The sequence below is a fragment of the Sinohyriopsis cumingii genome, chromosome 8 (genome assembly GCF_028554795.1).
Source record: "Sinohyriopsis cumingii isolate HCF-2022 chromosome 8, ASM2855479v2, whole genome shotgun sequence".
Lineage (NCBI taxonomy): Eukaryota > Metazoa > Mollusca > Bivalvia > Unionida > Unionidae > Sinohyriopsis > Sinohyriopsis cumingii.
In genome coordinates, this window is record NC_142968.1 from 97,851,705 (window position 1) to 97,875,084 (window position 23,380).

At 34.2% G+C, this 23,380-nt stretch overlaps 1 protein-coding gene across 1 annotated transcript in view; it reads left to right on the forward strand.

Annotated features, from left to right (window-relative positions):
* The first annotated feature begins 689 nt into the window (after positions 1-689).
* Positions 690-23,380, forward strand: part of LOC149794207 (uncharacterized) — a 40,255-nt gene continuing 17,564 nt past the window's right edge. The window contains exons 1-7 of the mRNA XM_089966540.1: positions 690-746; positions 1,579-1,661; positions 4,965-5,088; positions 5,737-5,834; positions 8,380-8,451; positions 9,635-9,869; positions 21,669-21,740. Coding sequence (XP_089822666.1) covers positions 4,971-5,088; positions 5,737-5,834; positions 8,380-8,451; positions 9,635-9,869; positions 21,669-21,697 — 552 coding nt within the window. The 5' untranslated portion in view covers positions 690-746; positions 1,579-1,661; positions 4,965-4,970 and the 3' untranslated portion in view covers positions 21,698-21,740. The remainder of the gene's footprint in view (positions 747-1,578; positions 1,662-4,964; positions 5,089-5,736; positions 5,835-8,379; positions 8,452-9,634; positions 9,870-21,668; positions 21,741-23,380) is intronic.

Consider the following 23,380-nt stretch of genomic DNA (forward strand, 5'->3'; position numbering starts at 1 on the left):
TTGAAAGTTGATGATGATATTAGGTATTTCTGAATGAACCAAAGACGGTGTTATTATTTATGCTTTGCTGCCTGATAAAATTGTACTTAGAAAGTTTTAATTTGTTTAATCTAGCTCAGTGGTTTACTCTGCAAACAATGATTTACTTTGAATACGCAGTTGCTGTTCTTGTTTGTTACAATCGAATTTGTTAGTTTAGCAAAGAAATCTACAGTTCTGCATAAGAAGTTATTAATATTATCATCGCATTTCTAGCTCGCATAGTATTTTGCAATGTAGATATTATAAAAGAAAACTGGCCGATGTTTGAGTAGCTGCGACCATTTTGTTTTCGCATTTTAAATTTAACTAAACGTTTGAAAACGTTTCAAGAGCTAATTTTTCTCCATTTTATCGCAGATGTTACTTGGTCACAAACTGCGTCTATGGCAAAACACTACTTACTGAAATAAAATAAAATAACATAAAATAAAAACAACGTAGATAAGACGCAGTTGCTTGAGATATATGTAATGAAGCGCATATGTCGGCACTTCAGGCACATGAGTTTTAATTCTGAACCACATGGTGGTAGTATACCATTTCGCCTATCATGCACTTAAAGTAAATTTACTTTGTTCAGTGTGAAAAGCTTTCAAACGGACACATATTATTTATCGTGTTTTATCTCTACTTTCAGGAATAAACAATGTCTCCACAATTACTTTACCTGATTATTAGTGTTCAGTTTATACAGGTGACACTCGGTGAGTAATTATATAGCCTTTTAACTGTGTGAGCATATTGAATGGAACCATCCAAATACATGTAACTCTGTTTTTCAGGCGATGTTTGAATTGTAATTCAACATATATGAGGTTATTGAGAACGACAGCCTCAAACCACATGGAACCATTTAGATAGGATGCTTAATGACACACGTGATTTTTAAAATAATTTACATATCTGACTATGTTGTCGCACTTTGTTAATATGGCATTTTATTCCATTAAACCTGGATTAGAATAAAATTACGAGGTTAAAAAAATATTGAACATGTGTCTTTTTCAACATATATTACACGCAGCAGTGGTTATGAATCCATGCATTTCTAAAACACTAGTCAAATAATTATTAAAAGCCACATATAACAATCATAAAAAATAAATTTAAAAAAAGAACATAAATAATTAGAAAAAGGCAATTCTGCACCTATCCTATAGGTTTAATGTTTATGTTTTGGTTTGCTATTATGAAATCAATCACCGAGGCTTTGCTTCATAAATGCCTTATCATTTTAGTCTGTTTTCGTCACTATTTATTTAGGGGTCTGATCCCTGTGTTTAGAGTATAAGGATTCACGCTTTTGATTCGCAGAGATGAAATCAGTCATAGACGGTTTGCTTCATACACTATTATACTTTATCAGTTTTCTTGTTCGTAACTTTTTTCAGTGGCCAAACCCATGTGTTTTGAGTGTAAAGATTAATGTTTTTGATTAGCTACAATAAAATCAATGACTGAAGTTTTGCTCATATATTGGTGTGTGATATCACTTTTTATGTGTTTTCTTTATTACTATGCTGTATTTATTCTCAGGGGCCAGACCCTTGTGTTTTGAGTGTAAAGACATTCCGAGTCCACAAACATGCCAGTATGTTACTCAGTGTGGCGAACACGAGGTCAGGATTTCCATATAAATCTTGGACATTATACTTTGTTGGGTTAAATGCATCATTATTTTCAATGAGTCTTTAATGATAATCAACATGCGCTTTATTCAGTTTTGTTTTACAAGAAACTTGATATGGGGAATATAATTCCTTTTGCCATTATATGACCTTTATTTAACTCTTTGTTCTTCTGAGATAGGATACATAACTACACGAGAAAGGTTATTACAAAAAAAACGAGGCAGCTATACAAGAAGCATTTGTAAAGATACGGGGAAGTTTTGTCAGTAATTATATTTCGCTCTATGTAATATTTGTTTCCTAACGATGGCGCTGTATAGCAACCTGATGAAACAAAGATGCAAAATTAATGCTTTCTTACGTATAAGAATCGGGATTAGCTTTTTATTTCTGTCTTTGTGAGAATTTTGATGCTTCTTTGATAAAGGTAGAGATTTTTTATAAACCTCTCTTTAATTACAGGAGTGTTATGTTCAGTCAGTGGTGACATCTGGTGGATTGGAACTTTTAAATGTCGGTTGTAAAGCAAAAAAATGTAAGTTGGAATTTATGATATATATCATGTAAAAACAAAAAACTTTCATGCTATATAGCTCTTAGACCAACGCAAGTGGTTCAGTTAAATAAGTTTGCCTTCTTTTGCAGTAGAAAATTTTCACTTTCACACATATAATTGTTTGGATGGATAGTTTTATTTCCTGGTCTAAAATGTCATTAAAGTTTGGTAGCATTCAGCACACGATCTTTAGTTTGGCTAAAGGCTAAAATTAGAACATTCGGAGCATTCATTAAAACCTGCGTCAATGAAAAATGATGGCAATATTGCAGTTCGTTGTGTATGTTGCCTATATCGAAAAGAACTCCTTAACATGATCAAATAAATCATCTGATGACAACAAAATATTTTGTAAAATACTCTGTTCGAACCTTTGCTATATAAAAATAATTCTATTCACTCGACCATTTACCCCTTCTGTTAACGTTCCTTGCAAAGTTAAAAGCATTAAGATACCGTGTACCTCTTTTGTTAATGTTCATTGTTAAGTAAAAACATATCAGGATACCGAGTACAATTTCTGTTAATGTTCCTTACAAAGTTGACAACATTAGGATATCGTGGCACTAAATTATTTAAGAATACTAAAAATAAGAGCATTTTTAAAAAAATTTTACAGTTGATTTAAATGTGATAGCAATTGTTAATTTACCCCGTGTTGGCAGACCAGTGAAATGTCATTAGTAAATTACAAAAAATATGTCAATATTTTCAACAACAACAAAACGGGGGCCGCGAGTGGCCGAGTGGTCTAAAGCGCTCACCGTTCCGAATCATTGCCATCTCACCTCTGTCTGCGTGGGTTCGAGTCCAAGGCTCGGCTAGCGTGGGCATGTGGGAAAGCCTGCCAGTAGTCTCGTGGGTCGGTGGTTCTTCCCTGGGTTTTCCAGGTTTCTTCCTCCACCAGTTATACTGGCCGCCATGTATAGCCTATCTTGTGCTGAAAAATGGCGTTAAACCCTACAACATCAACAACAAAACGAAAATAGACCATGCAGAAATTGACATCATTATGTTTTATTTTCTCAGTTATTTTACGCCTAAATGAATCTCTCTTCAAAATAAAAACACCATATTATAGATTCAGTAAAATGGTTCAATTTTGTATTATTTTGTGTGTTGAAAGAGAGAAAAATATATGGGTATAATGGTATTGTGGAGATCAATAACAAGAAATGTTAACAGAAAAGTGCAAGTTTATGCTTTAATACAGGTCTATAATGAAGATATCATCATGGTATTTACTGTAAACAATGACTACACGTCTAAGCTAACAGTGTAAAAAGTAACTCTTTTGATGATAAGTATGAATTTGCAAATAAACATGTTGTCCAGTGCAAAATAGCGATGTCTGAAATAAATTACTTGATTTCCTTGAATTTATAACATATATCAATAACCAATTCAGTTCTTATTATATTCCCTTCATTTTTCTTCATTTAATTAAAAAAAATGAAATCCAGTGCATTATTGATAAATTAAGAACAGCAATACTTATCCTAGGCCCTAAATGGACAATATACATAAACTCAGTGTAGGTTGTTGTATCTTGTAAATGTTGTGTCATTTGAAATGAGTTGAATTTTTTGTGGAAGTAACCTTTCTCGAACTAACTGAACCTACCACGTTTTCTTTGTTATACTACACAAAAGCCAAGAGGCTGAATTTAGTTAATAATCCTACTAAGGTTTTTATGCTGTTTTCTATTGGATGCAAATACCATTCTTCTCATGGTAAGAAATCTCCAGGTAAAAAATAAGAGAAATAATATTAAACTAGCCTTTCTTTGAAAGCTTTTATTTACATAACTGTTGACATTTTCTGCACACATTTTATTATTTATTATTTTATTGCCTTCTTCCAACTTTTATCAACACTTTCATCCAGTATCCTTTCTACTCTCTGTTATTTTAAGTCGACAAACATTAAAATTCGACAACCAGATTAGACAGGACCTTTCACAGGTCACTTGATCCAGAACAAAGACAAAATAGAAAAACAAGAACAAAATAGTGACACTGCACGAAACAGAGTTGTGACTGACATTTCTATCTTCGTTTTGACCATTATAGGGATGGAATATATGGGGAGTCAGAGTATCTCTTAGTTTCTAGTGTATAGGAACCTTTTAGAACGCTGGCTGTAATGGGTTGGATGAGGCTATTATCCATAAGTGGTGTGCTTGCTGTAGTGGGTTCTTTTGGATGTGAAGGTATATTTGAGATAGTTTCACTTTTCCCCATTACTTGTGTCAGTAACTTCTTCCTTAACCATATTTTTCCAGCATTGCTTGACCGGGGGAGGGAAGAAAATTATTTCAGGTCGAAAAGCTTAAGGGAGGAAGCATTTTTGTAGGTAAAGCAGCTCTAGCTACGATCACTTTTAATTTTCTGTTAATGTCACCAGATTATTCGGTGGATTGTAAAGAGTAGGTTGTTACTGAAACACTCGTTTCGGTGTTTATTTGGTAGGAGGATGTTTACTGTATGAGTGGAGCTGAAGCACCGTTTCTAGCAGCTTGCAAAGCAGTTTTCACTGTAGTTACTGAGTAGAGTTTGGTCCTTTCCTTTTTTAGGAGTGTCTCATTGTAATGTTCCTTAATCTGTGGGGTTGCTAGGCACAAAATGATGAAATTCCAGTCTCTAATTTTTTTCCTTGGATTTTTTAATTTGTATATTTATTCTTATGATTTATGTTGCTTTCTCTTGTACTTCGGCATTTATTCTTTAAAACAGATTTGCATGCAGATAAAGAGAGACTCGTTTAGTATTCAAGACGACCCATCAAGGGATATTACCACGTGCATGGAATGCTGCACGAATGGAGATTTTTGTAACCGGCAAGGTTGTGGCACCACGGGTATTCAATTTTTTCTTTCTTTTGTCGTAACATTAGAGACATATGTAGCGTGTAGTTTAAGCGAATATGGCAAGCTAGACAACACCATCTTACGTACCCTTACAATAAATGCAGTCAGGAAGGATGCTGTCTTATAATCGGCTTATATTGCTCATTGTTTAAAAACTCCAACTTGGACGTTTTCTGTTGTTTTTTTTTTAAATCATCTGCGATAACGAACTTTGTTATAAGAATTGGTTTATTCAGCGTTTCCATCCGTTTTGATTTTTTTTTGTCATGCAAATTTACAATGACGTTTACTAATTCCTCATTTATTTCTGTACCAAATGGACCGGATACTATACTTATAATGGCGCCTTTTGTAAAACGATACTGATAAAACAACAAAATATACCGGCTCAGATTTTTAAAAATCCTCGAGGTTAATGTGATGAAAAAGACAGGATATTCGAGGATCAATGGACATGGACAGGTGGCTTCCATATCTTTCACTTCTAGGCACAGTTGTTCGAGCTCAGGACCATGTGGGTGCAAGTGTTTGAGGCAGTTACCACCAAGTAATCTAGACCCTATGGACGACGAAATCTTAAGTGAGAACATGTTTTAATGACAAACCTAATTTTTAATCCACTTCTGGGTTCTTTTTAGACATGCCGCGCAATAGAAGAGGTCCATACTGCTTCCCTTGTGATGTCCAATCAAACGCCACCACATGTAGGAAGGTCACTGTCTGCGGGCCCGATGATGTGAGTATATGGTCAAAGGTCAAAGAGTACTTCATTATGGAAGGCAGGACCTTTATACATTGAATAAAGTCTACATAAAGGAATTTGCAACACAGAATTGGCAAACAAGCAAGTGTTTGGTTTTTAAAAAAATATTGTTGACAACAAACTCAAGGCTTTATATTAAAATTATGAGACAGTGTTGCACAGATTTCAAAATAGAAACAAGCAGTGCACTGTGACGGAGTTATTTTCCCAACCCGACTCCTTCTCGAGAGAAGCCTGGGGATTACACTACCGTTGAAATTGGCAAAATTATATTATATTTCAGGTGACAACAGTTACTTTTTTGCATCAAATGCACATATTGGCTCAAAACTATTAAAAGTATAATATTTTATATAGTTATATTTTCATTGCATTTTATTATCGTACCTCATAAAAACATTGCAGATGAATCTTTTCTTCAACTTAAATCTCAGAATCCATTATCAAACTATATTAATGATGTCCTCAAAATAATCTTAACTTCAATACTTCAAAAACCGTATGTATTCTCATCAGAAAGAAACTAAAACTATTTTACCGAAACTGAGTTCAAATGGAAAAAATAAGTTCTGTCTGATCAAATCTTTGCCTCATAGTACAATTAACTTCGTATGAAACTTGGTCTTGCCACATTAACAATATAGAATGTATACTATCAAAAAGTCTTGTTAATTTATCTTGACGTACAATCGTACAGTCTTGGAACAGGCATGTGAAGTTTGGTCGCCATGGATGCAGAGATGCCCTCTACTGTGAAATTGGGCGGCAATCACTTTAAAAATAGGGAGAAACAAAAAGATGTAGGCACCTTGTTAACATCATTAACACAAGCTGTACGGATGATATCAAAGACTTGAAACGATTCATTTCATACCAATTTAGTGTACATGCCTGATATGACGATCGAACTACTTACTATATAAGTCCCATATTAGCATATTAAGAAAGCTTAAACAAGAGACATGTAACAAATACAAAACCGTATTCATATTTTCTATCCCTACGCTATAACAAATTTAATCTGAGAAATTAAGTGGGAAAATATCTAAATGTGTGTGATTTTTCATCTGGTTGGACAATTGCCGCACTGGTCAACATTTTCAGGACTGAAACTTTCTTCATATGTTGTCATGCCAAAGGGGACATGCTATCAATTATTTCTATATGTATGTTATAACTTTCACACGAAAAAGTGGAAATTTCCATTCGAAATGACTATTATAATTGTCTCGCCCATTCCCATCAACGTTCAGAGAATTCATGATGTTGCAATCCATTTATAAAGCTGATAATGTCGAGGCAACAGCCTACTGGTGGAAATCTAAATTATGATAATTGTTTAGGAATGTTCCAGTAGTTTTATCCAATCAGCAAATGATCAATTTCATGGCACTCGTCTCTAGAACGTACGTTCGACCAAAACGGATCATTTACGAGATAGTTGAGAATTCTTCGTACAAATGCAACTGACTGATATTTGTCTTGCCATACCGAACGTCATACTTATATAAACATCTGCAAGCTTCCTTACTATGTCGTGACAGCGTATCACTATAGCTACATTCTTGAAATACTGATGATCTGGGCAAACGCAACAATTTCTGACCAAAAGAAAATCGTGCAATTTTAATATTATCTGTCTCACCCATATCGAACTCATCAAAATGTATGATAGTAGAGAACGAAAATGATGGCACCTAGATCACGTAAAGGTTTCACTGTAAACGCGAATACCGATAATAAATCAAGGGTTATATGTGCAGCTGCAATTTCTCGAGTTGAAAACCTAGTCTTGTAGTATATGTGTATCTAAGAAGACATGCACCAAGCACATCTGCTTCTTTATGGAAAGCGTAGTCAGTATTGTGGAGAGTATAGTAAGGACACATTTATATTCTTTCAAACGATGCCAATACAAAATTAAATCCACTTAAAGTTACTCAAAGTTGAAAAATAGATGAACATCATGTCAGATACAGCTGATTTCTACCAGACATCTGGAAATTATGCTCAGATAGGTGTCTTTAAACCCAAGTCACCTGCCATGTTACTACACTTGTCTTTTACACCAATGTATGCTAAGTGGGCAATATCAATTTCAGGCCTTTTCTCATTATTCTGATTCATTTAGGAACGGTTGTCTTTGGTAGTGAGAACTATTGTGTTCACAGAAATACTTTATAATGTGTGAGATTAAGAAATACATAAATAACACAATCCGTTTCGATTAATGCATGCCATTATTATGTTAGTATATACTGAATGTACTTGCTCTAATGACCATGTACGCCAACGCTCTCTCTCTCTCTCTCTCTCTCTCTCTCTTCCACGCCTTAGTAATATATTTTGTATTAATTTTGCCAGTAATGCCATCTACAGAACATGAAAAGGAACAAGAAATTAACATGATCTTGATTCCAATTTTCCATTTATATTTGATTCACTTATGGCAATTAAATATGTTCGAACCTTGTATTCCCATCCAAAATGCAGAATAATTTAAGCTGTTTCTTTTCAGTTCTGTGTTTTCGAGCCCAATTATATGTTCCCACAAAGTACCTTTTACACGAGCCGTTGTGGTCACGCGTCGGTAAGATACAGTACAAACTTACAAAAGTGAGTGTAAAAAACATTAAAGGTATATCAACTACTAAGATGTAGTATGTATAGATAATTAGAATCAAAAGTACGTTATAGTATCTCATTTATGAAAAGTATTCTATATTTATCTTGAACGAGTTCTTTTCAATGGTGCAGGATTTGTTTACACCTGTGGTAACTGTCTAAATAACAAACTATGTTGTCAGATCCTCTAAGCTTCGTATCACAGCAAAAGAACACTATTGTCAAAGTGTTTTAACAAAACTACGGTAACTATAACGAATTGTAACTATCAAGCATAAAATTGTATTAATTATGTGAGGAAAGAAAAGAAGAAAGACACAGATCTATTACAAGTAAAGGAATGCTCATAATATGTCAGAATGTTTGTCTTCCAAACTTTCGTTGACCAATCATTACAGTGACCGATTGGAACGTATCACATGCACAACAATATCTTCAGGATATATACAAGCCAGACAGTACGTCTGTTTTTCTGGGGTGGGTGGGTGGGTGGGTGATAGCGTAATGTTTCAATGCATGGTATGTTATACATGGAGGCCAGTATATTTGTTGGAGGAAAACACCGGGAAGAACCACTAAGCACTGGAAGCTACTGCCAAGCTTGTTCATCAACCTAAGTTGGCCGACGCGGACAGAGGTCAGATGTAAATGGCTGGGAAATGCGAGCGCCTTAGACTATTCGGTCACCTGAGGCCTGTACGCAACACTTGAAAACAAAAAAAGCAAACACATTTCTAACCAAGTAACCCGGATCAGAGCAGCATGTTTTTGCAGTTTTCTCTATAAGTCATTTACCTTTAATAGTTAACTACGTTCCCAATCCTTAGCCGTGTCCCCCCGGCCCGAATACAAATTATTAAGAATTCACATCAACCCCCAAATTATATGCCAAAGCTCAGCGTCTCTGTAATAAAATGGAGTAGAAGGGGTTGATAGTCTATGGCATTCATAGGCAAATACTAGATGGACGGACCCACAACATCTCCTTTTTGTGTTAATGACGTAGGAACAACAACAAAAAGTGTCAAAAAATAAATTTAGATTAATTTTTAAGTTGAAACTTTAAGTTCTGTATGCATCCAGTATGAAATGAACTACAAGTGTAATTCATTGATTAAGTTATTAATTAATCAACTTGTTCTCCTCAGACTTGCCCTGCCAGTGGAACGCACCATCATATGTCTACTTGTCCCATTTGCTGTGATTCGGATTTCTGCAATAATCACTGTAACCATACTAACAATTACATCGTCTCAGCAGTGGCTACAATGTCGTCCTCTACTGTGAGGGAAACAACTTCAAGTGGACAAACAAGTGAAACTGTTATTAAACATTCAACCACGACCACTACCCTTACCCAATCAACAAGTTATGGAACGTCAGGTAAATTGATAGATTTGTGAAAGGGTCTTTCAGAATTTATAAATACTCACTTTTTAAAGGTATTCCTAAATGCAATATACTACTGTCGGGGATCTTACATTATTATTTGACATTTCAGTCACTTGATGAGGAGATATAACTATTTAATTGGCAGAATAATATGACCTATAAGGAAACAGATGAGTGACTTGTTGTAAAGAGCCCAATATGCACGCGCGAGCTTGTGACGTCACTGGAGCAAATATAAACAGCTTGCATAATAGTCAGCCGTACGACCAAATGAAACTTGATACTTGTTTTGCAAAATTGTTCAAGTGATGGAAAGATTCAATTAAGAACTGTTGACTACCTTCGACACTGTTTTTGTTATAATAAAATATTTAGATTCTTTTTATGTCTAGCACTGACTTGCGTATCCAAATCTTGCCAGAATCACCTCACATAGGATAATATATTTTTGTTATTAGCGTTTCCGTTACAAGAAAGACGTGTATATAAAAAAAGTTGTAAACAAATCATTCAAATTATTGTCCAGTATCGATGCTTTTATACTGCGTCTAATCTAATTTTTTTTAAAAAAAACAATTAATTATACCAAATCAATCATGCTCATACACCTAATGATTCTTTATCCTAAAGAAATATTTATGATTCAATGTGCTTAGATTAGGTTCAGGGAAAAAAGTCAAAACAGTTTTAGAAACATATCAATCGTTTTCATGCTTTTCAGTCCGTAGTGATATTTAACTTAGAAATAGCGCCATTCAAGGAAGTTAAATGTCCATGTTAAAAGTGATTTATCTTTACAAAGGCAACGATTCTTTCTGAATTATTATTTTTGAGGACTTTCAAATTAAATAAGGCTGGAGTCCAACACAGAATAATCCTATTACCTTTATTGTTTAAAATATATAAATAATATCGTACACGATATACAATTATCAATAAGCTTTTCCCTGACAACACTAAACTATACAAAATCACTGAAAAAAATTCGGATATTCAGATAAAACAGTCTAGGCCCACAAAAATATTTTCCAGTATCCGCAACAAGTTGAAATAAACTAGTTGAAACAATACATTTATAGGTTTAATTTCTATAGAAACAGCCATGTAAAATTTTGCAAACATAACCGCTTTTCTGTTTTATTTGTTTGTCTTGTCTATGTTTTGTATTTGCCTTTGAAAAAGACTCATTAAGAGTCGAAAGCGCTCAGGCTAATTAGATACGAGTTTCGCACTGTTCGTTTCCACTTTATTGCATTTATCTTAATCAATCCCTGACACACGTGTCCCCTTGCTGGATCCGGTACACTTGAAAGGACTGTTATTCGCCATATGATTTGTATTCTTTACATATATATATATATATATATATATATATATATATATATATATATAGAGAGAGAGAGAGAGAGAGAGAGAGAGAGAGAGAGAGAGAGAGAGAGAGATCTCAGATTGTGTAGCAGAAGAAAAGTGAAAACACAAATTTGAAATAACGTTATCAAGCAATTATTATAACTACAATAAACAGTGATACTTTAAGGACACGTACATTATTGTGAATCAAATCCCTATCAATACTAAATATTTTTAACAAGGCAGAATATATAGAATGTTCTGTATTATTTCCAATAGTTTCGATTGTCCTGATATGAGAAAATTATGAAATCATAAACGTCTTTGAAAAAGTTCACTGTAATCCAAATCAATTTCTTAGTCCACAAGGGAACGAGCTACATGAATCCAAATGTCAATGAATACTTTAGTAATTCCAATCAATATTTTAAATAGAATTAACAAGCATATAAAAAAATTCTTTATAGCAAAATACGCAATTTCAAGAGACAAAGGGTTGTGAATTTAATCCCAAATAATCATAATATCACCAGTCCGAAAATATAGCATGTTCTGAATTATTTCCAATAGTCTTGAATGTCCCGACATAACACACTGATGCAATCATAGATGTCTTTGAGTGAGTTCACTGTAATCCAAATTAGTGTATTAGTCCAAACGAGAATGAGCTATATTAAGCAAAAGTCAAATTGCAACGATTATTTTAAATATAAAAATTCCTCTCAAATTATAACTATACACAACTGTAAATTCTTATCAGATTCGATTTTTACAGATTCACTTAAAATAGAAATGAATTATTTGTTTATCAAATCCATACTCTTATACACTTTCATTTGACCTGAATCTGAATCATTCCAACGGAAACTTTAAGTTTAATTGTAAACAAGACTGGACCCAGAATGCTATGAAATCAAATGCTATGTACATATTCTATTTACTGCTTAATTACATGGACAATAGATAGATATATAACCGTTATGTTTACACATTACATTCATGAACACAAGTAAATGTACAAATTGATTGTCTTAGACTTTATCTGACCAGAAGAGAGTGTGAACAGACCACTCGCTGGAAGGTCCATTTTTGATAAATAATGCTTCCTACGAAAATGAAAGAAAAAAAAAATAAGGTCAATCACGTCAAACCGAAGCCTATAACTGACCGAGAGTTTCTCTAACTGGGTTAGTTTATTTGTTACGTTGTCTTTGTCGTTCGTGTTTTTCTAAATTTGCATGTGTTTTGTTTACCCACAGTGATACTCATTTGTGGTCGCACCCTCTCTGCTGCTATAAATGTGTGAGTAATTAAATAATTATTCTATCAGTCTCTCAACCGACGATTTTATCAAGAACTATACGATATCGTGATCAAGGATCATGTAAATTTATCTTGATAAATCCGTGTGGGGTAGATATGCTTTTGAAAAGAAGTTTTTGAACTTAATCATGTCCATATCCCCATAACACAAACTTTAATGAATATTTTGCAAAGTATGTGTATCAACTCCATTAAACACAATTACAATATTGCAGTTATCTCTGATCACTTTAGTTATTTGTGTATATCGCTGAATAACATAAATCACATCGATGTTTTTATGTCTGCTCGAAAAAATATCCGAGCTGGATTTGATTGTTGGTCCAGCATTACATCATCGTATACTATTTTGATCATTCTCCCATTGCAAGAAAACTTCCGGGATAATATGCAGCTATGTCAAGCGAGATAATATCCTTATAATCGTATCTGGTATTCCATAATCCACCGTGTCCGTATTCGACACAACTCGATATTATATCATTGAGAAAATCAAACCTTGTAGGCTTCCACGAATTTTTCTCTTTAGCATAATGAGCGCAACAGATAGAGTCGTAAAACAATTACTGAGCAACCTTTCGTGATCGTTGGTGTATTTTAAGGCAAGATTTTTCATTTCTTCGTGGAGAGATTATGCGCGATAAATATCTCCATTAGGTCGTACGAACTAATCATAGTTTCCATCATCGGAACTCTGAAATAACCATACATTTACTGGATCGTTCTTACTTATTTCGTTAATAAAATCAAATATATCTCCTTGGTAAAAAAATAACAATTCAATTTTGTGGAAATATTGTTACTGTATGAGCCCACGCATGCGCATTATGATCAATAATTTCAATCGTAGCTCCTTTCCATTTATACTTCGATTCGTAACAAATCTCTTCGGTTATCGTTTATACCATTATTGGAAATATTAATTTCCTAGCTCAGCGACCTTTCTGATAGACGCTCCGGTATCGTTAACTATTTCTGCCCAACCATTTATTATTTTATGTCTTTATTTTTCGTTAAACCATTTACACGTGTCGAACTTGTAAAGTGTTCCGTTACTCATTCGGCTACACAATTTTGCCTTGACAATTTAATCGGATTTAGATCATGAACCTGAGTTTATCATTCAGCGGATATATTGTATAAATAATCGCGGTTACAGGGTATGCTAGTTCAGAATATGGTTGGTCAATACCAGTAAACATTCATGGTTTGTAATTTTTGCTCAATACGGCGATTTTTTCATTATGAAGGACAAGGTCACGTTTGTTACTGATAATTCAAGTATCGTCTACATCCTTAATAAACTTTACTCTGAAAAAAATATCTTTGATTGTCGAGATAATTAATAATCGTCGCCGCTCGTTGGTCATTCATTGTAGCTTTGATGACTTCATTATTGCAGATGATTCTAAATGTTGACTACACATGAGATGCACCATCGTCGCAAAATTCTTTCTTAGCATCACGAATACTTTCAATCAGAGTTTCCGTTGGATCAACCAGAGTTCATCTTCGTGGGTCAGGGATTGTTCTATCAAGATCGGATCTATATTTAGAAGGTTTAATCTTAATCGCGGATAATATCTCAAACTACCCCATATTATAATTAAGACAAATATTTGTGTGTGTGTATATATATATATATATATATATATATATTCATTAAGCTCATCCAACAGTCTATGTTCTAATCCTTGGCTACGGTCAAAGATACAGAAGTTAAGAAATTCGTGTCTCTCTCACGCGCGATCGAAAAAGTTATATCAGAATTAGCTCACGAACACAAAACAAAAAAGATTATTAACACTCCCGTGAGGCAGTTGAAAAAGATTATGTCAGATTGTAAAGATGAAAGCGCTGTCATTAGTGATTGTGAAAGTGAAAGTGCTGTCAGAGACTGTAGCAACAACGTCACTAAGAGGGATTGTGAAAGTGAAAGTAGTGAAACTGATGAAAATGAAAGTTATGGCAACTTGGGTTCCTGTCGTGGCTATTGATTGTGAAAGTGAAAGTTAATATTTATACAGATTTATTTTTTATTCTGAACTATTTATTCAGATTATAATATTTATCCTTAACTTTGTCAAGGGATTCAGATTTATATTTTTTATTCTACCTGATTATTATTATTATTATGTAATTTGTTCTGTTTTTGATGAGATTTACATTATTGTTAGTATCTATTACCCCATCAAATTACAAAGTCTGACTGATTTTCATTACTTTTAGTACCTATTCCCCATCAATTTGATGAAATTCTTTGACAATCTGAAAAAGTATGGGTAATAGACCCATCAATTTGATGAAATTATATTTTTATTCAGAATTATATAATATTTTTTAAGCCGATCAAATTCAATATTAGAATGTGCATAATTCAGAATCTCTATCACACGTAATCAACATAATATGTTCTCGCTGCAATTCATTTAATTGTTCCTGCGTCAACAAAAAATAATTATATTAACACTAAATTGTTCTGCCCTGAGTAGAGGCAGTGTCAATATTGTTTTAAAGTGTCATTTTCAAGTACATCTTTATTGTGTACAAAAACTTTCACTTCTTGGTACATTATATAATACCTCTTGATTAAATAATTTATTTGTAAAACACCAACTTCGACTCTACAAAAATATATTTATGATTAAAAATCGTTAAGATTTTACGTAGAGATTTATATTCAAATTTGCATTTCTTAAATCAAACAAGTGTCCGTATTGGTTAGTAAGTTTATAATGTATTCTTTATAATAGTTGATTATGACATCGCAGATAAACAGGATTAATATACTGTTATACAATCAAATATCTAGGAGGAACTTGCGGCGTGAATATATACAAAATATATCCTTGCTGGGCCTGACCGAATTCTTCAAGATTTACTTGATAGCTGACATCAGTTACATCACATACAAGGTTAACTGCAATAATTGATGTGATATTTACAATTCCTGGTGAAATGTGACGACCTCCGCCGTACGGATCTTTGCTATGTTTGAGAATACCTGCAGGTGGATTTATTATTTTCCATGACTTAGTAATTTGAGGAAAATTTTCATTGATTAGATCGTGAACTGATTTTATTTTAGCGCGTCGACGTTAAGTTCTGGCAGGACAACTTTTGGTAGATCTGCCTCGGTTCTTTTAAAATGATTAAGAAAATACTGTTGTAGTGTTATTGTATTGCTGGGTGGGGGGGCAATAAATTCATCACCACGGAAAATTACTACTTCAACGACAATTTTATTGATATATTCAAGGTCTGATGTAACCTGCTTTAGATGTTGTATTGTTTCAATGATATGTTGTTTTATATCATCATCATAATACTGAGATAGAAAAGAAAACATATTTTGTAGATCTATAAGTGACTCAGAGAGTTCAAACTTAATATTTTCGAAATAATTCATATCAGTGTAATCTTTGTCGATGATTGGTTTTCTCCCTTCAGGATATTTCATTTATATAGTTATTCCTAAATCAGGAGGTTTTGTACCATCAGGAGCAATGAAAGTACGTTCAATATTCCACAGATAACCTTCCTGATATTTTTGAAGTTTTATAAATAATTTTTTTTTATCTGTATTAAAATCAGAAAGTTTTAGTTCTGGTGGTCCTTGATATTCTGGCGGGATTTCTGGCCATCAAACAAGGCAGATCTATGCTCGCAACCTCAGTACACGAGTACACAGAATGTTGACAATACATGTTTTGACAGAGATGCCCAAGATTCGAGTCAACGTTGTAACAGCCCAACATATCAAGATGTCATATCTCAGGTTCCCAATCAGGACTATATTAGAAGACTTGATCGTGAACTAGATAATGTACCCAGAGACATGTATATTGAGAAATTGCTAGAGGTTTCACACGACAGTGAAGATATTGTAACCTGGTATAGGTCAATTTTATTTAGTAGAGCACGAGGTTTTCCTAGCTGTCCGTCTGGATGTTTGGTTGTTAGAAAGAACAGAAATGGTGTAAGTAGTCTAATAAAATATGCAAGGGATTGTTATTCTTTAGCTATATTTATAAAAGGGGATCCTTGCGAGATCGATTCTATTTTTAGCAAGAAGAAATCAAACCCTAATGTACAAGCTGAACATTGTGAACATGACGATGAACATAGTTCAGGGCAAGCAGAACAAGTGATTAATTCAGCAAGACTCTCGCTAGCGGAAATCAAGAGTGATTGCGGTCATCTACAACAAACTGTTGTTTCGCTCAGAGAAGAGATTATATCTCTGAAGGCAACCCAAATCACATTGGTGACTATGAATGACCTTAATGCATTCCGTGCTGATGTAAACAATAAGGTACAGGCACAATCTCAAACAATAGAACTGCTCCGTAATGAGATTAAGTCACTGAAAACTAATCAAAGCGTGTTGATGAAAGAAAATGAAACTCTCCACACCATCACCGAGCAACTTAGAGTTAAGCTGATGAAATCTTTGAGTAAACCCATGTCTTATGCGGATGTCGTTCGCACGAATAGTCCAGCTGTAAGTAACCTAACATGTAGTCCCAATGGATGTAGTGATCAACGCTCTCCATCAATTGCTGCTCAGAGCAAGATTCATGTGTCTAACTGTTCATCTCCCGTCTTCATTGACTCTAACAAAACTGGTTGCGATACACACTGCTGCCTATCAAGTGAATCTCAGAACAGAACTGCAGTGTCCAACTGTCTGTCTCCCGTGTCGGTTGAGGCTGACGAATCTACACCAGGTACAATGGCAGTGGAGTCACGAACCGGTGTAACGGCCCAACCAACATTGGAAAAGAGTGGGGGTCAGTGCTCTGCAAACTCTGGTTTCAAAAAGTTCGGATATAATTTCACAGACTTTCGATAGAAGGCATATCGTCCCCTTCGATGGAAATATCCCACAGATTTATAAAGCTAATGTTCATCCTGATGTGACAAATGTTGTACGCACACCCATTCGGAATCAAAATAAACTGTTAACCCACACTGAACGGCTTTCTGAACAGGGGACTTCGACTTCGACCAGGATAGAGAACGTTAGACATCCGATTGCTAGCAACAGTAATGTGAAAGGTATTGACTTGAAAACCCCTCCTAGCAAGATACCTACCGTTATTGGTGGTCAGGTAGAAAGACCTAGATCATTTGGTAAATCAGGTTTAGAAATAGGTTCAGAGAGTATTGTTGGACATGAGGATGTTGATGACAATAATGAGAATGTTGTATTTGAAGGTGTAGTTAGACGTAGAACAAGGCGCTTTTATGTAGGTGGCATTGGCGTCAAATCTACTGCTGAAGGCCTACGTAAATTCTTGAAAGAATACGATATAGATCCGTTATCCATAAAGTTTATCCACAGTAGATGTAATTGTCTATCGGCCAAGCTGACTGTATATAATTCAGACTGCAACACTGTTGAAAATGATGTAACATGGCCAAAAGGTGTTCAGCAATCGCGATCAGGAGGCAAATGAAGGTGCAGGATGCGATATTCCGTGACTAGGGTGACAGTCAATTGTTCATAAATTTGCCATTATGTTCTGTCGTAAGTTAATGTGTTTTGTCATCTTTGTCATTTTAGTCCTGCTTTCACAATGCATAAGTATTAATATGCCTATATTGCAAGTTAATATGAATCTTAATATACTGACCTGGAATGTTAGAGGAATTATGTCCTCTGCTCTTAGCTTTAGTGCAATGCTGGATAAATATAATGTTGACGTAGCTTGCGTAACTGAACATAAACTATTACAGCACATACTTCCATTTTGCGATACTATTCGTTCTGATTATAAATGCACTGCTAAGGCAGAGTATATTTCCTCTAATAGCACGTTAATAAAATGTGGTAAAGGAGGAGTTGCAATCTTCTGCAAAACTTCTCTCATGAGATATGCTAACTTTATAGATGAAGTTAATAGTGACAGAGTTGCTGGCATAGAATTCAAATTTCCCGATATGCAAAATGTATATATTTTTTGTGTATATATGCCGACCATATTATATGGCATAGATTGTTACAAAGCGCAAATTGAGTTGATTCAAAATCTCTATGATCAGTACTCACAGCTGGGGGACGTGTATTTTACTGGTGATTTCAATGCAGTAGCTGAACCAGCCACTTTCAGAGATTACAAAGATGGAGTATTTCATGAGTTCTTGCGATATAATAATCTAGTGAGTGCTGGACATTTAATAATATGCACTGGTTCCCGTTATACGTTCACCCCAGCAAGAACGATGATTGATCATTTTGTACTGTCGGATCAATGCATAGGTAGATTACGAAGTGTGCACATTGTTTCAGATCATGAAGAGCACGTGATATCTGACCACCTCCCTATCCTTACTTCCCTTCGTACAGTGACCTGTGGGAGAGACTTCAGACAGTCTATGAAGAGAAACAACATAGCCTGGAATAAATTAAACGCTGATATCTTGAAAAACTATCAATCTGAACTGGACCTTCGCCTGAAAACTTTAGATATAGATACTATGTCGGACAATGTTGATAGCTTTTACCGGCACATTGTTAATGCAATACAGCAGTCAAGCGACATCGCGTTTCCAAAGTCTAAATTCAATTATCATGCCAAACCATACTGGTCAAATGAACTCAAAGAAGCACATAAACTTCAAAGACAAGCTAGGTATACTTGGATAAATGAGGGAAGACCGAGGGGTAGTCAATTTAATTCTTACAGAGAATATAAAGATAAGAAGAGAGACTTTAGAAACGTTCAAAAACTGGCTGTGGAAAAATATATGGGGGAGGTGTATGAAGAAATTGAAAAAGCACATGAATGCGATGTAAGACACTTTTGGAAAATGATCACATTAAGAGAGGGAACAATATAAATTTTTGTCAGGAACTATCAACTGATGGAGTTTGTGTCCGTGATGATGATTCCATCGCAAATGGCTTTGCCAGATACTATGAGGACATTCACACGCCGAATTTAAACCATAGTTTTGACGGAAACTTTTATGAATTTATAGAGAGAGAATTAAATCGGGGTCTACAGGACGAAGTAAGCCATATCGAGGCCTTACAGACCAGTATCAGTTTAAACGAAGTAAGAGAAATCATTAAAGGTCTAAAGAAATCAAAAGCATTGGACCATGATCAAATTTGCAATGAACATTTGATCTATGGCAGCGACTACCTCATATTTATACCACTAATTAAGACGCAAAACAGATTCCAGGAGGAGGGTCAAAAGATAATTTTTTCTGGTAAAAAAATAGAATTTTCTTACCAATTGGCACATGAATAAATATAGCGTAGTCAGGTATGACCTTGACTAAACTTAATGATTCTTACTATGAGAAAAATTTTAAAAAAGTTGTTCATCAAAACTGTAACTGATTTTGGAACAAGGTCAGCAACTAGATACAGTGTTTCATTTCCCATAGAGGATAATGAAGCTATTATTAGTTGTTTGCATCAATGAATCAAAGTTTTAAAAAAAAAGCATGTTAGGTCAAACAGAACTGAATTCAATTCTGGAAAATTTCAAGTCCAGTAAACAATGTTACATTACAATAGCATGTAATGGAATAAAAAATAAATTTAAAACTAACAGACAAACAATTAAACAAAATATAAAGAACAATATATATGCATATATATATATATATATATATATATATATATATATATATATATATATATATATATATATATATATATATATATATATATATATATATATATTGCGAAGAGTTTTGCTTCGTAAACTCTAAGTCAATCCGTTTCTCAAATCCGACAGAGAGAGAGAGAGAGAAAAGAAAAGAAGTTCAATCCTCTTGAAAGAGGTGTCACTTGTTGATGTTGTAAATGCAGCTACATGTTGGGGAAGCTTGGCATGAGAGAGTACACGGGTCGAGCTGCAGAGACAAAGCCTGTTTGAACTTCTGGCCAGCAAAACTTTATTGAAATACTCAACATATGAACTTACATTTCAATATCAACTACAACAAGCTCAATTTGCGGATGTAAGAAATGCATATAAAACTACGATATTCTTTCACTTACCAGCATTATACTTGTATAATAACTGCCGTTTAGAATGTAATACAGATAATTAAATGTCGAATAAATTTACGATAGTAAAAGAATCTAAAATTCAATATTTCAGACTAATATCGTAATTGAAATATATTTTACTGAATTAATTCTAAAATGTCAACATATTAAACTCTATTATTTAAAGAGTATTTTATTTCTAAATTAACTATTACTGAGTATGAAGTTGGTAGCGAACGCTGTTTTTACTATAATCAATAATATAATTATAAGTAAATATAAGTTCTTCAAACAATTAAACTTTCCGATACATTATATTAAAGAATAGCAAAGAAATATTAAAATAATCTAATGTTTAAACGTACTGATGTTAGGTTAACATCTTAACACTAAAAAGTCTTATACTATGAAAAATTCTACGTAGCTCATAATCTTACCTGTAAAGACAAAAGTCTGTTTGATCTTCTGGCCAGCAAAACTGGTGTCGGCCCGTGGCTGGGGCTTTATATACCCGTTTCTTAAGACAACGCCAAATATGGCGCGCTCCTAGCTCTTGCGTTGGCCAGAATCTCAAAGTGAGGCTTCGTAGTCTCTTACATATTATTGTCTAGGTCTATGTACATTATTACGTAGGTACTTCTGCAAGATCAGCACATTTGCCCTCTATAGGAATCTTTGGAATCTGTCTAGTTCACTATTTACGTAACCTAATGAATGTACTTTTTTCTGAGTCTGAGATACAAGCAATGTGTGTATAAGACGGTTCGTACTTGATCATAATAGCGTAATCATTGTTGAATAGTAGTATATAATTGTAACAACGAATAAATGGATTCAGTCTCAATATATTTTAATAGAAATTTACTTTCAATATAATTTATCAACTTACTTTTAATACAATTAAGAGAAAATTGCAATCATGTTACTTGTACTAAAAAATTCTGTCCTAATATATATATATATATATATATATATATATATATATATATATATATATATATATATATATATATGTATTAACTATTTCATAAAATTATAATCAATATCTTCACTGGCTTGCAAATCTTTATCTGCAAAAGCACTAAATGTGTTCATTGTAGGGCTGTCTGTATGGAATAGTGCTGGATAATGATGGCAACAGTGTCCTTTGGTTGGATTGTTCCGATTACGATGTAAGTCTATCACTGTAATCTCAACTATAACCACACACATACATTAAATATATATATATATATATATATATATATATATATATATATATATATATATATATATATATATATATATATATATATATATATATATATATATATTGCTAAGAATGAAACAGTAGCAGTTTAAGGCACTTTAGTTTTAGTCTGTGCACGTGTAAACGTTTGATTGATGTAGCAGCAGGGAAGTTGTACAGACCAGACTGTCAGACCAAAATAAAGCCTCCTACGAGAACTTTCTCCGTAGAAGCCTCAGATTTCAAAAATAAGCCTTCCTGCGAGAATTAATTTGCGTAAATTCACTCCCGACTGCAATTTTTTGTGTGCAAATTCAATGATTCCAAACAAGGATTTTAGGGGGGGGGGGAAATTTATTCTGGTGTCGACGAAGTTTGCAAAGTTTGGCTGCTAATCCTAATTTTACCTCGCATTAAAACAATATAGTTGAAAATAATATGAGTCCGAAAGCTAGTACAGTTGGAGAGCCTCATTCTGCCAGATTAGCGCGAGAGCAATTAGCGGCATTAAAGAAGCTTATCCCGACAAAACGATTATTTAAGAGAAATGTTCGTGGTTACGAAGATGTACAACATGGAATTGCCGAGGCATCATCGAAATGGTTGGAGCCAGTTACCGGAACAATCGAGCAAGTTGTATTTGGTGACGAAAAAGATCCGGATACTAAGAAAAAGGGAATTTTTCCTATGTTGAAAGGTATTGAGGAACAATCACGAACATTACCCGATCGATTAGCAATAGCAGCAGCAGCACAAGGGCAACAACCTGCAATTGATTCTGGAGCAAGTAAGGGAAAAACCGTATTAGGAAAACCGGGAGTAAAAAAAGGGAAGTTTAGTATCGAGAATTTAAGAGAAAATTTCACCGATGAGGGATGGGAAATAATATCACGACCGCTCTCGACACTGTATACCATAGATCGAATTGGTCAATTTGCGGAAGATATGTTTAGTATTCGAAATGAATATTTGACTGAAATAGGAAAGGAAAAATATAAAACCCGTAATAATTGGTATGGTATGTTATATAAAGTTTATGCGGAAAAAACACAGGCGAGTGAAAGGGATCCATTTTTTAGAAGATTTTTAGAAGCAGCAGACGATAGATATAATCATAATAAGCAACTAGCGGAAGATATAAAACAGCACGCGAAGGGAAGAAAACAACAGAAGAAGGAAGAAAAAACTAAAACACGGAAGAGAAAAGTAATACCACAGGAAGAGGATATTCAACCACAGGAACCAATAGTTCAACCACAGGAACCGATAGTTCAACCACAGGAACCGATAGTTCAACCACAGGAATTAGGAGCTAGACCAAAAGAAAAAATTCCACCTCAGAAAAAAGAGAGAAAATCAAGAAGGAAAAAAGAAGATATTCAACCACAGGCACCGATAGTTAAACCAGCACAACCTAAGGCACCGATAGTTAAACCAGCACAACCTAAGGCACAACTTTCCGAAGATATAAGGATGAAGGAAGAATATGAACTTCATCCAATAAAACTTGATACTAGTGTAACCGCTGATAATTATTTGAACACGAACATATTGCATTTACTTAGAAACTATGATTCAAAAATT